General features: G+C 46.7%; 1 protein-coding gene and 1 long non-coding RNA gene across 3 annotated transcripts in view; one reads left to right on the forward strand and one right to left on the reverse strand.

Moving 5' to 3' along the window:
* Window positions 1–539: 539 nt before the first annotated feature.
* On the reverse strand, window positions 540–9,699 carry LOC108507201. Of its 2 annotated transcripts, none has more exons than XR_001878034.1 (2): window positions 9,617–9,699; window positions 540–3,165 (listed from the first exon to the last, which is right to left on the reverse strand). It is a non-coding gene; the product is annotated as an uncharacterized LOC108507201 (long non-coding RNA). The 2 variants fall into 2 exon arrangements; XR_001878033.1 differs by lacking the exon at window positions 9,617–9,699 and adding an exon at window positions 6,127–9,248.
* Window positions 9,700–14,672: 4,973 nt separating this feature from the next.
* The window catches only part of LOC108507197, a 2,549-nt gene continuing 1,393 nt past the window's right edge, over window positions 14,673–15,828 (forward strand). The window contains exons 1-4 of the mRNA XM_017834903.1: window positions 14,673–14,981; window positions 15,194–15,265; window positions 15,353–15,424; window positions 15,512–15,610. Coding sequence (XP_017690392.1) covers window positions 14,885–14,981; window positions 15,194–15,265; window positions 15,353–15,424; window positions 15,512–15,610 — 340 coding nt within the window. The 5' untranslated portion in view covers window positions 14,673–14,884. The remainder of the gene's footprint in view (window positions 14,982–15,193; window positions 15,266–15,352; window positions 15,425–15,511; window positions 15,611–15,828) is intronic.

Below are 15,828 nucleotides of genomic sequence, written 5' to 3' on the forward strand. Positions count from 1 at the left end.
TCTCACAACAGGGGCTTTAGAAATACATCTGGTACAATGGGAGGATCACAGCTGGGGTGGGCAGCACAGATTATTTAAATCTTTTCAAGCATGCCCCTTATAAAATGTGAGGTATATTAAAGCTTTTAAGGCATTTTGTACCTCTAGAATCAAATTTATTGGAGTTTTTCTTACTTAACTGCACCTTGTCTTTTACATGAATGCAGCTGGTAAAGACTGAAGTCTAGATTTTTGTGCAGCAATTTAAACTTACACTCAGAAACCAGCTCTAGAACTAGCAGAGTCTGTGCACTCATCAGCAATGCTGTAAATGAGAATTCCCCACCCCCAGTGCAGTGTTGTACCAAAGCTCTTTAACAAAAGTTAATGCTAAATAAGTTTTAGTTAACACTAGAATAATTAACACAAATTCCAGTTAACTCTATATAACTACAGTACAAACCAAACATGGTCTTGACTTTATTTCAATTATGTGGGCACTGTCTTCCTGTAAAATTCACACCCTTACTCTGGATAAAGTAAAGGCCATTCACCATCAGTTGCACAAAATGCTGTATTTTATTAACTAAATCAAACGTGTACAGTTAAATTCATACAGGATGTTCAATATAAGCATGGTGACATGTTTATAATCTAGGATTCTGATTTGCCAAAGTTTAAATAGTGGCTGGTGGAGGTACAACATATTCCTGCTACAAGGTGCTCAGCAGTTAAAGTCTCTGTATCCCACAGTTCCCTGAACTATTGCTGTAGTGCAAAAAATATAGACTTGTTAATAATTCCATGAGAGACAAACCATCATTTTTAACTGAAAACTTCCCTTCTGCAAGACTGCAAATAATCCACCACTGAGAACTTGTTTTCCTAGGAGTGCCTATGCCTGCTGAGAAAGCACCAGCTTTCAAGTGAGCTGGGATCTCGTTCTTTTGGGGAAGGAAAACCGGAGGCTTTTCCACCTGAAATGCACCAAGCCAAAGGAAGGGGTGGTTCAGCTCCCTTGTGAGCACACAGGATCAGCATCTCAATGTTCACAAGTCCATACCACCTCCATCCTAATCACAGGGGGACTCCAGCTTCCTTTGGAAAGAGTTGGCTTCCCAACACAGCCTCTTACTTACCACAATCCAAGGATATCCCAGCCCAGTGTCCCCAAAATGCAGTATTCCACCATGCTGCATTCCAGCTATCAGTCCTATACTTCAGTTTGGGACCAAAGTTGCCAACACACAGGTCTCATTAAGCCTCAACATGCTTGGAAACACCTTGTCCTTTGTCTCCACGTGCCAGAGCTGCAGAGGTTTGTAGGCTGGAGCCAAACTGGTCCCGGTGTTATAATAAAGCCCTAAGAAAGGCAGCAGGTTGTATAGTTACCTCCTTGTGAGCAAAATCCCTGCCCTAAAACTATGCAACCTACTACCTCTTCCTAGGAGCCCAATGCTTCCTTTTTGCAGTTCTTCTCCCTCAGCAGCTGCTCTGTGAAGTGCTTTAGCTCACCAGCTGCTTTGGGTCTTCTGCCTCTCAGGCCTGGGCACATATTTCAAGTTTACACTGTCAGCACTTACCAAGCAGTGGTTGACCGGTTTTACCACTCATGAACGGCTCCATTTTCACTCTGACTAACCTAAACTTGCCATCCCAAAGAGCATTTCCATGGTTTTTTTGTTGCTATAGCAAGGGGCTCACTGGGCACACCAGTGCAGCAGCAGAGACTGGGTACATGTAGGACTGCAGGAGGAAAAGAATGCAGTAAGCTTGAAAAGTCTTTTTATAAGACAACAACCACCTTGGAGAAAAGTTCTGGCTCTTGGATGCTCAAACTCCATAGGTTTACACTCCCCCAAAAAGGTGAGAGGTCAGTTTTGGCCAAAATTGGCCAACACTTCGATTTTGTATTAAATTGAGTTGGAGAAAAGCAAGTAGACTTATAAGTTTTCCCTCCAACTTTTACCAAGCAGTTGGGAGTCACGAATTTTAATGCATTATAGAAACTGGGGTGTCAGAACAGTTTAAGTCATAATGTACAAGTTTGAGCTGCCTGTATTTTACATTCAAACCCCAACTGGCTTGGAATCATTTCCCCTCTATGGAGTGTTCCACTCTCTGTGTAGGAACAGGGGTATTTTCCATCTCCAGCCAGCACTGTGCCACTCACCTTGGAAGAAAAGTCATGTTAGTCAAATATATCATTTGGGGGTTGCACCATTCACAATGATTGTCAATCCTGCACATTCTGGCACTGATTTATCAGCTCCTTTACAAGCCTGAATTTATCTGGTTTTACTCCATGAGTATTTACAGCATCCCTGACTGCAAAGGGTCGCAGTTTGTTTTACTCCTCAGGGAAGGCAATAGATTGTATAGTTATCTCCTGAACAGGGTAAAATAACTACCCTACAACTATACAATCTACTACCTCACTCTGACAGAGAAGCACAGCCTTCAGCAAAGAGCTCAGCCAGCCAACCACAGGTCCACTCTAAGGGATGGCTGATACTTCACTTAGCAACATTAAACACCACAACAACTGGAACATCAGGAATTTCTATTTGATAACCCCACCACACTTACACAGGAATCAGTCTGTTCTTCATTTTTTTACTCATTAGAGGAGAAAAATTAATTCAGAATGCTAACCAGCTTTTCCAAGAACCAGAAGAATCTAAACACAACTCCCCACAGCTATTACAGAAGTATTTTCTCCCATCATAAGCATTACAAGTACAGTATTTCAGTAGAATCTGACACTAAGCTTAAAACTGAGAAGTTTCCATTGCTGATTTTCTGCTGCTTTAGGAAAGACAGTAGATTGTATAGTTATCTCCCAGTTGTGGGTATGACCCTAAAACTATACAACCTACTACCTCATCCCACAGTGCAGGCATCTTCAGAGCTGCTGTAGAAGGACTGTTGTTCCAGGAAACACAAGCTGACTACCTGCAGACAGCATTTATAACCCTGATCACAGAAAAAGCATTGCCCTCACTCCCCCCAGTCATGCAAGAAAGTTATTTTAAAGGCAAGGTTCCTTAAATTCAGAATTTTACCAATGGCTTGTGTTGAAATACATTTCATCTTTAGCCAGCTGGCAAGTTGTAGCAGTCATAGCAACTACAGTCATTAGACCTGTTAAATTACTGGTTGTGTTCCACAGATGTAAATTCTCACCTGAAATCAGAAGAAAAGTCTGTCAGAATCACTGTAGGCAGACACACATTCCTTCCTCTTCAGAACTTAAAAATAATAAAATATAGGACCATAGCTATGCTGATTTACATGGATCATGAGGAGGTCCTAATATTTATAATTTTTAAATAATGTTACAGAGAATGATGTTTTCACCCATCCTAACAGTTAATAGCTCAAGAAAAAGTACTGTTAAGAGCACTATCTTGGGCTTTTTCTGTTAGTCTTAAATTACAACAAGTCATGTGCACAGGGATTAATAGAAACAAAATTCATTAAGGTTATGGCCTTTCTCCTGATGTTTAATTGTTAAACTGCCTTACCAAAAGGCCACTTAAAATACATGTTGTTTTCCCCATCAGAAAGAAGTGGGTTTCTCTAACTGCTCCTGATGTAACCTTAAAGCCAATTTCTACATTAAAACAGCTCCACATCATCTTGAATTAAAAACTTTTAGAACACTGAAATGAAAATACTTGCCAGACAGATGTGTGACTTACAACCCCCTCCTCAGCAGGGACAGCTTGAAAACAGGGCTGGGAGGGAAAACTATTTTGTCCAGGTAATTCATAAGATAATTGAAAATGTTTGGAGAAAAGTAGTTTTTATAAACATATATTTTACGAGTACTTCATCCCAATATACACTGATGTTTTCAGACTGCTCTTCAAACAAAGCCTTGACAGAAGAGGAGCACCCTCGTGCACGTTCCTGTCCTTGCCAGAACACCCAGCACGTGATCCTGTGCATTAATACCCAAAGGGATGACGTTATTCCTTGAGCTGAGAGAAAATCAAATCACTTTTCAACCCCCTCCACGCTTCACTCCAGAATCCTTTATACAAGTGCTGATGACAAAATTCATTCTCTCTTAAAATCTTGCTTTAACTGGTATAAATCCCGTTATTTGCTGTTGTTAACTTACACATCTACCAGAAAATATCCTTCAGCATGGACACCTGGTCCTGGTGCCCAAACCAGGAATGAAGTACAACAGCAGCTCTGGGCCAGAGTCAAACCCTTATGGAGCACTGGCCCCCATCACACCCTTCAGAATCAGCAGGGAAGGTGCCAGTGCTTTCACTTCCCTGTTCCTGCATCCAAACCTTCGCCAGCTGAGCAAAACCCCTGGAAAGCCCCAGTCCCTGCCATGAGGCCTGGCCAGGGAGCTGAGCTGCAGAGCACCAACTCAGCACCTTCCCTTTGTCACTTGGTGGTTCCACGAGGCGAAGTCCCACCTGTAGTTTCAGAAGGAACTTTAAGATGAAGCTCATGGTTCTGTGATTTACTGAAAACGTTTGAAGCATTTTGAAAAATGCAATAGGTGTTGCCACACCTGTTTTAATTTCAGCAAGTATGTAAGGCACTGCTTCAGGATTTCTTTTTAAAATGAAGCCTGAAGGACACAAGGATTGTAATAAACCTAAAAATTGATCTGCTGCATTTCATCACCTTTAGACAAAATTTAATTGCAGAACTAACCAACCTGAGATGCATCAAACAGCTTTCATTTCCACTGACAGCAGGACTTCCCTATCAAATTTTATTCTTGGAAATTCTAATTGTTTTCTACTGCCACCACTAGATTTTCCTGTTCAGTACCTGCAGCACCTCAATCCACAGGAATCTGCCTCCTTCCACCTTTCTGAAACAAGAGCCTTTCATCTAATAAAGGTCTGAATGGGCTGTTACTTAAGGTTAAAAATGTCCTTGAAAAATTACTATTACTCAACTTCCAATTGCTATCCTGTTAGTCTGCCTTGGGATCATAAAGTGCATGCAGGGCACAAGCCCAAGGCAGACTAACATGACAGCAATTGGAAGCTGAGTAATAATATGAGGGGTGTATAATTAAAGGAATTCAAATTCTAGTCAAAAATCTTATTTTTGGAAGGAGTTCAGGTTACCTTCTGCTTTTACTTCTCTTTACTGTGCATTCCTGCAAAGTCCAGGTAATTAGCATTCTACTTTGTATTAACCCTGCAGCTTTGGGAGTTTTTAACTTGTGGATTATTTGTAATACTCTTTCCAAGCTGCACCACCTAAGTTGCCGCATCCTTTTACAGATGAGACCTGCCAGGTCTCCTTGGGGGCCTGCTGTGTGCAAGCACCAAGGGTTTCTGGCACAGGCAGAAGCAGGGAATCCTGATAAATGCTCCTGCTGGCACAGCCTCTCCTGATGTGGGATGTTCTCATCCTGGGGCTGCAAAGCTCCCTGTGCTGCTGCTGTCACAGCCAGTGCAGCACAGCAGTTCAGGGTCACTCCTCCAGCAAAATCACTCAGCTATGATGAGAGGTAAGCTTCTAAAAAAATACCTGGCTAATTTGCCTTCCTTGTTAAAAGCTGAGTTCCTTAGTGCTGTTTCTCCTGTCACCACGTGTTTAAAATCCCAATGCAATGAAAGGGGATAAAATGGCTCTGGAATTGTGAAGCTGCACAGCCTCACACAGCCCCAGCTGCCAAACACCCCCCCAGGGCTGAGCCTGCACAGCTCCCACCACATGATGGAGCTCCAGGATTTACAGGAACAGCACTGACACCAAGTCCTCACAGTTTTACCCCTGGATTTCAGAGCACTCCCTGCATTAAAGCCACACTTCCTGAATCCCAGGAACTTCCTGCCACCTTCTCCAGCCGTGCCAAGCATCCAAATGACTTCATGCAGACTCATAACTCAAATTTGCTCATTCCTTGGGTTTTGTGTTTGACTGGTGTGGACTGCAGGCAGAGAGGGAGTCACATGACTGATATAAACTTAATAATCCCTGATATTGCTTCCCCTCACTCCACTCAGCTACCCTTGTTGACACATCTCTTGTGGTACAGACACATCTCATCACCTCTCCCCTAAACAAGCTCAGAGAAATCAGACAGTAACTGACCCTACACTTTTAGCATGAACCAAAAATTTTTCCTCTTCTATATTCAGTTTTGGGTTGTACCTTCCTCTGCCTTAATAACATGCTTATCTTTCCAGAGCCTTGCTCCCAATGTGTGTCCAGAAGTGAAGCAGCAGACTCTGAACAGGCTCTGAAGTGAGTCTGTCCTGGTTTTCTTGAGCTACCTGGAAGTTTAAAACCTCCTAAATGATCCTAAACTGCACAAGAAGGAAAAAAAAAAGTCTCAAGAATTTGCATGGTTTTGTTTAATAGCACACAGTGGAACATCAGCACTCCTAAGCTATTGTCCAACCTGTGAAAGAGGAAAAAAATAACTCAAATGCATTATTATTTTATTCATTACTCTGCTGAGGGAACAAAAGGTGTATTTGCACAAAGAACAGAAGTCATGTCTCCTCTCAGTGTGATCATCTCCCCTCAGTGTGATCCTGCAAGACAAATGCTTTATTCTCCCAGTTATTTTGTCCACTTTGCAGCACAGAAGAAAAACCACCTAAAGCTGAAAGTGAATTTTTAGAAGGAGGAATTCCTACACAAACTGGGCTTCAGTGACACCTACAAGATGCAGGTGGAGACAGAGATACATCCTCCTGGGAAAGGATCACTTGGTAATTGTAAATTTGTGAGCAGTTTGTTTCATGAAAAGACTATTTTACTCTAGTAAAGCTTAAATTGAGTTTCAGAAGTTCAGCAGATAAAAACTGAGCAGAAAAGTCAAAGTTTTAAGTTAAAAACCTGTGGGAAACGAAACAGATTAGAGGGTTTGGGGTTTATTAGTTGGTTTGGTTTTGTTTGTTTTTTTTTTTTACTTTGTGCTGAGCAAATTCACCTGCACTGAAAACAGGCCAAGAAAGAAGAACTCCCAGCCCATGTCCAGGCACTCCTGCTTATGCCCCAAAAATTAAAAATTTAATAGCTCTTTTTGGACCTGCCAGTCCACTGAGGAGCAATACACTGTAAATCACCCCAGCATACTGGTTTGAACTGGGAAATTGTGCAGAGGGGAAAAGGAGGACAAGGGGTTTCAGCACACACAGCTCTTGGGCAGCACTAAAGTCCACACACCCAGACAGGGATATGTGTCCCAAATGGTGGGTTGGGGAATTCTGTCCCATAACAGCGAGATTAACAGCACTGATTGCCACCAATAATGTATTTATGCAGTGTCTCAATTAGATTTTAGAAAAAAAAATTGTATTTCCATGTCCCACTTACATTTAATTGCTTTAACACAGAGCATTCTGGCTTTAAGTAATTATCACATGAAATACTACTGTTTTGCCCCATTTTTAATTAGTATGTTTGATTTTCACTTATTTTTCTAACCATGTAGTTACAGGTGGAATATAAATATCCAGAAACCATGGCCTGAAAGAAATGACAAGTCACTACTGCCCATCTCCTGTATAAAAGTAAAGTATGTGAGCACAATTAATGATTTCTAATATGAACAGAGAACCAAAGTAACACAAATCTTGGCATCTTTCCCTACACACCTTTGATTTTACTACACTGAAATGGTCAGATTTTCACCAACCCTTTTTTTGAGTACACCTCTGTTAGTTCAGGGACAGAATAAACAGAGCTATTTGTAAATAAAGAAATAAATTTAGGTACACTTCAGCTTCAAACATTACAAAGGCCTCAGTGCCCTTCTCAAAGGAAACCATCACTTTGGTTATCTGGTCCTGCTCCAGATAGAGAAATGTGTATTTATATATAATACACAAATGTGTATTTATTCCCTAGATTTGTGTCTCTTAGGACATGCTAAGAAAGCTTTTTCTGCATAAAGTTTACATGTTCTTACAGTAATTACCCAAACTCAGAGAACAATGAAGTTAGTGCACAAAAATATTTCAAGACTGCTGTGTTATGTTATTAATTGGCAACATAATTAAACATCTATTGCCCTTTATAAGTCCTGGGGGCCTTTCACTATTTTGCAAATGAACTGATGTTTTCCACTACTACTAACAGAGGAAAATACAGAAGACATTCATCAAAAGGAAAGTGAAACAAGGATACAGGTCACTGGAGGAGAAAAACACAGCAAGTGATCTGATGTTTTATCTAAGCTTCCTTTGGCCAAGTCTCCAGTCTTAGTGTGTAAAATAACTTCCCAGCATGGCCTGTGTGAAATGAGGTGGCATTTAAGATATGCAGAGCACAACCTGGGAGGAGAACTCAGTGAAAAAAATTACAACCAGCAACTTTATAAAATAAATTTATAAAAATTCTTCACAAAGCTAACTATTATAGGGAAAAAAATCCTCCTAACTAACCTATTATTGCATGTTGACTGCAGCAAGTTTGAACTACCACTGCAAATACCTCCTTGGTTAAACTATTTAACACCTGGGTGTTGCTGTGAACAGAACAGGTCAAATTTGACAAGAGAAGCCACACCAGCAAACATATGTTTTGGTGAGGCCCCTGGCAGCTGGGGATGCTTGAAGAAAAGGAAAAAGATGCCCCGTTTCTTAAATATTATTTAAGTTATTGCTTTTGAAGGGACACATGGATTTTCTCAAAATTTCTGCCATGGATTAAGTTTGCCCCACTGTTACCACTGAGCATCATCCCACAGGGTTCCTGTGTGCATTTTTAATGGCAGCAATTTTTCCCTGCCAGTTAAGACTTGCACTTGAGTCACAAAACTGAAGTGCAGAGTAGTACAGATAAAGAGAGCACTGGCAAGGTGGGAAAGGCAGATCTGTAAATGAGGATTATCACAACCTTGATCATCAGGTTGAGTTTTTAGTCCTACAAGAAACAAGTCACAGAATTATTAGGGTTGGAAGGGCCCTCTGAAGGCCATCCAGTCCAACCTGCTGCCAAGGCAGGGTCACCTGGAGCAGGGGCCACAGGAAGGGGTCAAGGTGGGTTTGGAATGACTCCAGAGAGGAGTCTGGAGATGTCTCCATGCCCTCCATGGGCAGCTGTTCCAGGGCTTCCATCTAAGACTGGTTGGGCTGTGCCAGAATAAAGTCACCACGAGCACACCCCTGAGTGCCAGGGCTGTGCCAGCCCCAGCCCTGGGGTGCCAGCGGGTGAAGCTGCCCATGGCAAGGGGAAGAGCCACGCTGAGAGGCCAAGGAGAGCTTTGGGTAGAAGCTGCACGGACACAGACAGCCCTGAGCACACCCATTAACGGGGCTGCTGCCCTCGGCTCCCCGGGGAGCCGCCAGCCCAGCCCAGCCCAGCCCTGCCCGTGTCCCCGCGGGCACAGCCCGGCAGGGCCGCAGTGTCCCAGTCCCAGCTCCCGACCCACCGCCGGGACCGGGAACAGCGCGGGAGCGCGGTGGGACCGCGCGGCCCCCGGCACAGGGAATGGTGCCCGTGACGGCCCTTCCAGCCGCGCTCCGCGGCCCCAGGCCCCGCAGTGCTCCCCTCGGGGACGCTCCTCACCTGCTGCCCGCCCGGCCCGGGCTCACCCCGCTCTGCGCCCGGGCAGGGCCGGGCCGGGCCCCCCGCCCGGTGCCGGGGGGGCTCCCCCGGCCAAGGTCCCGCCGGCCCGGCAGTGACGTACCTGGCGCTGGCGGCTCCCGGGGGCGGCACTTCCGGACCTTCCCGCGAGCCTGGTGGGGAGCGGGGGGAGAACGGGGGGCAGGCGCCGGTGAGGGGAACAAGGACAATGAACCGGGCCCGCGGCAGAGGCTGCGGCGGAGGGGCCGGGCCGAGGCCTCGCGCCCGCCCGTGCGGGCCCCCGGGCGCGGTCCCCCCGCCCTCTGCGCTCCCCCCGGCGCGCCCCGGCCCCGCCGCTCCCCCCGGACCCCGCAACCGTCCCCGCAGCGCCGCGGCCCCGCCGCCGGGACCCGCGGGACCCGGATGGAATCGCGACCGCTCCGCCGCCGCTCCCGCGGCACCACGGGAAGGGCACCGCGCCCCGCCCGCCGCGCGCCCGTCCATCACCCGCCGCATCCGGCGCCCATTGGCTGAGTCACGCTGGGGTCCCGCCCCCGCGCGGCTCTCTCGCTTCTGGTTGGCCAGCGGCGAGCGGGGCTCCGCCCCCCTCCGCCATTTATTTCGGGCGCGTTCGGTGGCGGCTCCGTAATGGCGCCCCCGGCGGCCGCCGCGCCCGCCCCGCCCGGGCCGCGCCCGCCCCGCCCCGCCCCCCTCAGCGCGGGCCGTGTGGGCCCGGCCGGGCTGTGCCCCGCGGGCTGTGCGCCATTGGCACCGCTGCCCCCCCGTAGGGGCGTCGGGGACCCCGTGGCCCATCGCACAGCACCCTGAAGGCATCAAGGGTGGAGGAGACCTTTAAGATCACCCAGTGTGACCGTCACCCCGCACTGCCGCTGTGACTCCTAAACCCCTAACCCGCATCCCCCCGCGCCAGATCCAGACGCCTCCTAAACGCCCCCAGGGATGGTGACTCCACCGCCTCCCTGGGCAGCCCTTCCAGTGCTTGACACCCAAACAGTGAACATTTTTTCTGTATCCGATCTGAATCTCCCCTGGCTCAGTTTAAGGCCATTTCACCTTGTCCTCTCACTGCGGGCGCGGCAGAAGAGCCCAGTCCCCCCGCCTACCCCTCCTGTCAGCTGCAGAGAGCGATGGGGTCCCTGCGAGCCTCCTGCAGACTAAACGAGCCCAGCTCCCTTCACTGCAACCCCCGGGAGCTGCTGAAGGAATGAGTTTGTTCTGCTCCTCGATGGGGGGGAAGTGTCTTTTCCATCCAGCACCCTCGTTAGTGATTCCACTTTCCAAGTCACTGACTTTGCTGCTTGGCACTGGAAATTGCCAAAAAAAAAGCTCCAGTTTGTTGCTGAGGCTCTGTCTTGAATTAATGTGTTTTTGACAAAGTTTGTCAGTATTTTTCTCTCTGCCTCTGCATTTGGGGGCTATCCTCTGTTCCTTCAGCAATCTAACCTGGAAGTGTTATGTTAGTGCCTTGTTACTTGATCAAAATACCTTTTCTGGTTATATTTCTGATTGGGTTTTTTAAGGTTTTGGGAGGGTCTGTAAGGAGCATCAGAGCCTTTCAGAGGAGGAGGAGTGGTCCTTCAGCTCCTTAGTGTGTCTGCAATATCACAGTCTTCAGGAGTAACAGGAAGCTCGAGGATAGAAATGTTGTGTTTAAAATCAAACTTCAAACACAGCATTTGTTTTCTGTGTCTCTTAATTTCATAAGATTTTCGGGAACTTGTGAATAAAATAAAATATCTAAATAAATAAATAAAAATGTGTGAATGTACAGATTAGTCTTGTCAGACTTTTCTGTTTTCTTTTGAGAAATGTTTGAAATAAAGATTCGTCAGTTCATAATGATTTTGTAAAAGTTTATAGAGTTGGAATGACGAGGTTCTTGTGCGTCTGGTGTCCTGTCTTACTTCAAAATAGTAATTTTTATCACAAATTCAAGAAGGGAACTTGTGCCTTAGTGCTCATGAGAGCAACGAGCAAATCAAACAATGACCCAGCTACTGACTGGATAAGGCAGACGCTTTGCATGTTGAACGAACTAAATCATGGTGCCTCAACAGCTACAATGCAGTTTTTATCCTTGTGCAGGTGAAGCTCTATGAAATAACTTGGTCCGGGTGCTAAATTACCTGTTAATCTTTCCTGTCAGGTGTAATTTGACTCGTTTTCTGACGAATGCAGATGCTACAGGGTGAGAAACTTCTGTCGGGTGTGTGCCAGGTACAGGCGAGAAGCGCTCGGTGGCTCCTGCACTTCCACAGTAGGTCACCAGGTGGGGTTTGAAGACCCCAGAAAAGACGCCTGAGCAAGTAAAACATTCAGCACTGAAATACCACCTAACTGCTGCAGTCTGCTCAGGCACTGCCAATAGCAAGAATCGCCTGGAAGCAGCAGTTATTAAAGGTTATTTTCCAGAAGTCCTGCTCACAAAGTTTGCAAGAGGCAGCAGTAAATCCAAGGGCTCGTGTTTGGTGATGTGCAGGCTCTGCTGCCTGCAGGGAGCGTTGCTGGAGGGCTGCCTTTGCCAGAGTGCTGCAATAAAGAAGTCAATCCCAGCCATCAGATAAATGAGGAGGGGTACAAAAGTATTCAGTATGATGTAGAAAAAATACGTCATTTTGATTTAGTTGATATTTAGGTTAATAAGATTTGAAGTATGGTGAAATATGGCACAAGTATCTCTACAGACAGACCATTCAAATGTATTTTGTAATTTGAAGACTCATGAGTATCCCCTGCCCGTGCTTTGCCTCTTGAGTGTAGAGAGTTTACCCTAAACCAGCGGGGATTGCAATATTTAGTCTGAAATACAGAACTGAGACAACAGAGAGATCTTACAGTTTCTGCTAACATGTAAAAAGTGAGGGTTTGGTTGGGGTTTTTTCATATTCAAAGGCATGTCCTGAAGGCATTATGACAATCCAGTCCTGAAGATTTTACTCCACGAGGTCAATAAATTTACTTGCATGCTAGAAATGGAGCAGAGATGTCTTCAGTTCCCACTGGGTTTTTTTGCCTCCGTAAAGACTTGAGGACATTTTGAAATGCTCTGTATCAGCATTTGGTGGCACAATCTATCCCTAATAAAAGCCCTCCCAGTGGACTTGGCTCTTCCAGAAGTCTGTAAAATGTGGACATTCTCCTGCTGAAACACCTTAGTCTTGACTTCAGCTGCTTTTGAGTGATTAATGCTCAGAGATGTCGAACCAATCCAACCACTAATTAGTTACTCTAATTAGAAGCACTTTTCATCTCAACACAAGGGAAGTTCTTTGTGGTGGGAAATTATTAATTTTTCGTTTAGAATTATGTCTTTTGGTTTTGTTCACTCATTTCAACTCATGGTTTCATTACCTTGTACTGAAAGATGCTGCAAAAAAAAATCTGCCTAAGCCTTGTTAGCAATATTCCTTTTGTTATCATTAGCATCTTTCAAATGCATTTTTTAAAGACTGGAATAACTCAACGTCATTGAAAGCTAACATGGCATCTGCTTTAGGAACTTGAAGTATCTGCTTCTGTCAGGTAATGAAGTAGATTAAAGGCTTATGTGTCCAGTGCTGAAAGTCTACAACAGGTGTAATCCTTTGCTGGGAGTAAGGCTTGCATAGTTACTAAGACAGTAGCACTTGGCTGCTGCTTTTAGCCAGGGATATAGAAACCAAGTAAGTAATTCCTCATCTTCCCTGAAATACATCATGTGTTGTACCAGCAGCCATGAAATTAGAGTTAATAGATTAATAACTAAAGGAAAACCAAGTAACTGGACAAGTGTAATCATGAACAGATGGATAAGGCTGCACGTGCACACTCACAGTGATCAGATGTTGCCCTTTGGGGATGTTAGGACCTGGCTGTCCTATCAGGTATGTTCCCCCTTTTGTTGTATCCAGCCCACTCGCAGTTATCTGCGGACTTGACTCAAACTTTGGTTGGGGCAGAGCTGGTCAGGTCTATGCTCTGCTTACTTGGGATATTCCTGCTCCATGGCAATGCAGATTTGGCATTTAGGTCTCAGACATACATAAGTTTTCCTAAGTGTAGCAAACTTTGGTCACTTAGGTAGAAATCAGGAGCAAAGCCAGCAAGCTCCTGGCCAGTACTAAGGAGAGTTGTTTTTCCCCCCATCTTTCTGATTCAAGACCTATCCCAGAGAAAGCCATAGGAATACATCTCACACTTGAATTACAGGAATAGAATGAAAAATGTCTGCTTGAATGCTGAGTATGATTGAAGCATAGCAAGAGTTTTCCAGCCCCTGGTACATTTAGAAAACCTCTTGTAATCTTTGTGTTTCACCAGCAGCCTACTGCTGTTCTTATCTGTATTCCCTCTAACTTTTCCATACACTACTGGTGTTTAATACATCCCTTTGCCTGCAGTAGAGCTTGTTATCTCTTTCCAAGGATGGCATTTCTCCGTTCCAATCACTGGAAGCCCATGGCTGCCGGAATGCAAATGCTATTGCGACCGCCAAGGGAACTGGGAGCCTGAGTTGCAATAGAGGGACACCCAGCCTTTTGCCTTTAATGTCGTGGCAGTCCAGTCAGCAATGGATGAATTCCTTGCTGCTGTTGGCGAACCCTTGTGCTGGTACCAAGGTGCCATCCCTTGGATGGAGCAGGCAGGGAGGGATCACAGGCCCACGGTGCTGGCGTTGCTGCAGCTGCCCTGATTGCCTGCCTTGGCTTATTTTTATGAATTACGGCATCAAGTCCTTCCCTGTTTCACTATGGGCCACCCCCCAGCCCTGAGTGCACAGCACACATTCGGTGTCGGTGTGGCGGGGGAAGAGCTGGCAGGTGCTGCCGGCAAGAGCGGGAATCACCGACAGGAGTTGAATGTTGGAGCTGGCATTGCTATTGCAGTAGAGCCATGAAACGTCTCACTTGTGCAATGTCATACAAATCAGTTCTCATGCCAACAAGTAGACCGGACAGAGCTGTGTGGTGGGATGTGCTCCCCTGGCTGGGAGGGCAGCTCCTGAGATTTGTCCCCGCACAATCCCACCCAGACAGTGAGGTCACAGCAGGGTTGTGAGGTCACAGCAGGGCTGTGAGGTCACAGCAGGGCTGTGAGGTCACAGCAGGGCTGTGAGGTCACAGAGCCCCGTGGTCCCACAGCACAACAATGACCGACCACTCAGTCCCTGACCACAACTGTGGCAGCGGCAGCGGCGGCGTTTGGACAAAAATTACCGGACAGAGATTACTGGACAGTGATTTCTGGACAGTGATTACTGGACAGTGATTTCTGGACAGAGATTGTACAGCAGCGGTTTCAGGGCAGTGGTTTCAGGACAGCGGTGTCAGGACAGGGGTGTCAGGACAGCGGCGACAGCAGTAGCTGCCGGACGGTGTGAGGGCGAGGGGCCATGGCCCTTGCTCTCCGCCTCTCCCTCCTCCTCCTCCTGGCAGTGGCCCTGCACGCCAGGGCTGCCCAGGCTGCTCCGGTGCCAGCGCGGGGAGCAGGTGAGCCGGCGGCCTGGGGCACCTTTCCCGGCCAGCGGGCTCTTCTCCCCGGGAAGCGTCTGGGATGGTTTTCCCCTCTGCAGCTCTGGCCATGTCCATTGATATCTGGCCCCCACGGCGCTCCCCAAACTCCTTGCAGTGCCACAGTTCTCTGAGGCAGGAGGGGATCCCAGCATGCCATGGAAATGATTCCCATCTCTGTTTGCTTATAGATGAGGGTGCTGGGAATTCTTTTTCAGCAGCTTGGCTAGAAGGTGGCTTGGACTCCTTGGGGCCTCCCGCAGGTAATTCTCAATGACTGCTCAAACAATAATCATTGACAACATGGCAAGAGCCAGATGACAGAAGCTTCTTTGGCTGTTGAGTTACAGGAGTGTCCTCAGGGAGGACCTTTCCAGCTTCTGGGCTGGTTCCTCCACACAAAGCTGGCTCACATCGTAGAGGTAAGAAGTCTGTCCCTGCTGAACTCACAGGCTAAGCTCTGGTTTTCTCTAATCCATTCATGTCAAATGGAACTGCTTCCCATTCAGGTCCTCCAAGAGGCAGAAACCGATCTCCAGGAGACAAACCATCCCAGGAGGCACTGGAACTTCTGGACCAAATGCTGAGTAAATTGCAGAGACGGAGAGGTGGGTCTGTTTCCTCATCCTGAGCCGTGAGAGTCATCAGCTGGGGGCTTTATATCCACGTGTGGACAGGCAGTGGCTGCACAATGGGAAGGGATCCATCACTGCCCTGCTGCTGCTTTTATGTCCCCAAGGTCCCTCCCACTGCAGCTGCTCCCAGAGCTGGCCCTGAGTCTCGAGAGGCCCAAGGCACCAGAGCAGCCCAGAGCGGGATCCCTCCC

Source organism: Lepidothrix coronata, unplaced genomic scaffold (genome assembly GCF_001604755.1).
Source record: "Lepidothrix coronata isolate B3197 unplaced genomic scaffold, Lepidothrix_coronata-1.0 Scaffold244, whole genome shotgun sequence".
Classification (NCBI taxonomy): domain Eukaryota; kingdom Metazoa; phylum Chordata; class Aves; order Passeriformes; family Pipridae; genus Lepidothrix; species Lepidothrix coronata.